At 37.0% G+C, this 3,377-nt stretch overlaps 1 protein-coding gene across 1 annotated transcript in view; it reads left to right on the plus strand.

The window, feature by feature from the left end:
* Positions 1 to 3,377, plus strand: part of LOC119423552 (PDZ domain-containing protein 7-like) — a 17,147-nt gene that overhangs the window by 9,924 nt on the left and 3,846 nt on the right. Inside the window, exons 9-13 of the mRNA XM_037690950.1 lie at positions 786 to 932; positions 1,122 to 1,237; positions 1,312 to 1,403; positions 2,965 to 3,056; positions 3,189 to 3,260. Coding sequence (XP_037546878.1) covers positions 786 to 932; positions 1,122 to 1,237; positions 1,312 to 1,403; positions 2,965 to 3,056; positions 3,189 to 3,260 — 519 coding nt within the window. The remainder of the gene's footprint in view (positions 1 to 785; positions 933 to 1,121; positions 1,238 to 1,311; positions 1,404 to 2,964; positions 3,057 to 3,188; positions 3,261 to 3,377) is intronic.

A 3,377-nucleotide genomic window follows, 5' to 3' on the forward strand; every position in this document is an offset into this window, starting at 1 on the left:
TAAAGAAGCAGAACACTGGCTAAAAGTAACAAAATGCTAGCTTAAAGTTAAAAGTAGCAGAACATTAGCTAAAAGTAGAAGAACAGTAGCTAAAAGAAGCTGAACGCTAGCTAAAATCTAACAGAAGCCTAGCACAAGCTAAATGAAGCAGAACACTAATTTCAAGTAAAAAAGGCAGAACACTAAAAACAAAAATGAAGGACACTAGCTAAATGTTAAAGAAGCAGAACACTGGCTAAAAGTAACAAAATACTAGCTTAAAGTTAAAAAACGCAGATTACTAGCATAAAATTAAAAAAGCAGAACATTAGAGAAAAGTAGAAGAACATTAGCTAAAAGAAGCTAAATGTTAGCTAAAAACCAAAATAAGCAAAAATCTTGCTAGAAACTAAAAGTAACAAAAAGTGAGATAAAAGCTAAAAGTGCAAAAGGACCAAAAGTATCTCAGGAAGACAAAAGCGGAGCTGGTTTGCTGAAGCAGAATTCAATAATGTTTTTAAGAAACTGAAGACGTCCGAAGGCATTTTTATGGGGAAACGTAAATAAAGTGAAATATTTTGAAACATATTAAGTTACAAAAGTCAGAGCACCCATCTCCAAAAAGAGATGAACGTTTTGTTGTGTGAAGTTTGCAGTAGCAGTTTAAAAGTTAAAAAAATAAATAAAATACACATATATATATATATATATATATATATATATATATATATAAATATATATAATGACGCATGGATGCTGACTCGGCACTCTCACAGTAATTCACCCTCTGCTGCTGCTCCCATCAGAAATCAAGCAGAAGAAGGAGAAGCAGAAGAAAAGGAAAGATTCGGAGGAGAAGAGCACCCTGCAGAGATCCAAGACCTTCGTCAACCTGCTGCTCAGAGGAGGACGCAGGAGGGACGCCTCCAGCGGTCGCTCCAAGTCCCCCAAAGGTAACTTTATCGATGCACTCGTTTTTTTACAGAAACTTCCTGCTCAGCCTTCACTGAGCAGCCTGTAAAGATGCCCGGCTTCAAACTTTAAATACTGTTTAGCTTACATTCCACCGTCTGAATGTTCAGAACGCTTTAAAAGAGGAAGCTTGATTTTACCTCGTTGTATTTTCACTGTGATGCTCTCAGTGGGACAAAAGCTCGGCGCCATGCCGAACTCGGAGATGCTTGGAGTGGTGGAGGACATGTCCCGCAGGCTGCTGACCGAGGAGGAGGTGGCTGCAGTGATGACGGCGTGCCGAAGGGTAGGAAGCTCTGCTCTCTTCTGAAGATTCAGCTCTAAATGATCAAACTCTTCATGACTGAACGTATCCTTCAGTATGTAGCCGAGCGCTCAGTGGAGGACTTGATTCGCCACCTGCTGGTTGTGTTGGACCGACCTGAAAAGCTGCTGCTGCTGAGGGAGATCCGGTACGGAGAAACTTATTTTTTATTCTTTGATGCAACAACTGAATAAAAACCCTTTGTAGGAGGTAAAATAATCTAAAACCAGATAAATTGTATTTCCTATGAAAAATGCACAATGCGAATGCTTATTGCTAAAGAAATGGCTGAAAAACAGCTGAAATTAGCTAAAAACATGCTGAAATGTAGCTAAAATGGAAGAACAAGCCTAAGATGGCAGAAGAAAGCAGAAAGAATACGTATTTGCTCAGTTAGGCTTAAATAAGCAGAAATGAGCACAAAAATTGGGAAATTAGCTAAAACAGCTGAAATTAGCAAAAATAGCTGAAAAGTTACTGAAAAGGCAGAAAGAAGCTGAAACTACCAAAAGGAAGTGGAACAAGCTGAAATGAGCTAAATAAAAAATGGAATTGGCTGAAAAAGCTAAATTTAACACAAAACCGCTAAAAGTAGCTGAAATAGCAGAAAAGGCTGAACTTGCAGAAAAAGCTGAAACTCCCAGAAATAAATTGAAAGGAGCATAGCAAGTTGAAATTAGCAGAAATATGTTAATTATGTTGAAAGTAGCAGAAATTAAAAACTTGAATGTATCTGAAAAAAGCTGAAATTAGCTAAAAAGTTTTTTTTAAGCTAAAAATGTAGAACAAGCTTAAATTAGCAGGAGAAAGCAGAAAGAACACGTTTGTCCAGTTGAGTTTATAGAAGAAGAAATTATCACATAAAGTAGAAATTATCTGAAAAAAGCTGAAATTAGCTTAAAAAAAAAAACAGCTGAAAATTTGCTAAAAAATTTGAAAAAATATCAAATTACCAGAAGGAAGTGAAGAGGGCACTAATTTTTTCAGAATTTTGCTGAAAAATGTTGAAATGAGTGCAAAAAATGTGGAATTAGTTGAAAATGCTAAAATTAGCATAGTCTGCTAAATAGTAGCTGAAATAGCAGAAAAAGTTTAAACTTGCAGAAATAAGATGAAAGGAGCATAACAAGCTAAAATTAGCATAAACTGCTAAATAGTAGCTGAAATAGCAGAAAAAGTTGAAACTTGCAGAAATAAGCTGAAATTAGCATAAAAAAGAAGCACAAAAATGTTGTAGTTCGAAAGAATCTGAAAGGAGCACAGAACAGCTGAAAACAGGTGAAAGTAGCTGAAAGTAGCTAAAAAAAGGAGCAGTAAAAGGTTGTAAACGGATCTAGAGATTTGAAGGATGTAAACAAAATGAGATCAATTAATTTTCTATGAGGAACAAAATGACAGAAAAGGCTAAATATTTCAAAAAGCTAAAGTTGCCAAAATACCAAAAATCACAGCAGGATTGTCCTGAAAGAGCTGAACGTTTTGATTTATGATTTGTTGAAATAGGTTGAAAACTGCGGGATGATATTCGTGCTGAAACATGTACGAAAGAAAAATGGATCACAGTAGTGTGAATGCTTCACAAACATTCACACAAATAAAAATAAAACCGTCTCAGTTTTGTGGCGTACGTCAGCCGGGGTTTCCTCTAAAACCACAGAGAAACAGCCGGGAGTGCAACAACGCCATCTTTTTCCTGTTCTAATTACCAGAATGCTGCTCCCACCGTCTGATCTGAGCGTGTTCAATAACGTCGTGTCTGCAGTGGAAATGGAAGCCTACGATATCCTCAGGTATCGCTCAGGTGAGCGTTGTGATCAAAAGGTGCCTCGTTTTCATCTGAACGATCCTGTGAAGCATTTAATCTGTAATATAATTATTCTGTTTAAAGTTGAGCAGCTTTTGTAATGATGAAGTATTTGTCTCTGCTCCGCAGTCCGAACTCCTCCTCTTCGATCTCCCCTGTCTGGAAGAGCCCCCAAACGGCGCCTCATCACCCCCATCCCGGGTCAGAACCATCAGTTTAACACCACTTCATTTCACTGGACCTTTTTCACACCGTTTTCTGATTAATCTTAATTTATGTTTACTTGAAATTTGTTACACACAAAAATACATTTTAGGT

The sequence above is a fragment of the Nematolebias whitei genome, chromosome 17 (genome assembly GCF_014905685.2).
Source record: "Nematolebias whitei isolate Nwh7 chromosome 17, NemWhi1, whole genome shotgun sequence".
Classification (NCBI taxonomy): domain Eukaryota; kingdom Metazoa; phylum Chordata; class Actinopteri; order Cyprinodontiformes; family Rivulidae; genus Nematolebias; species Nematolebias whitei.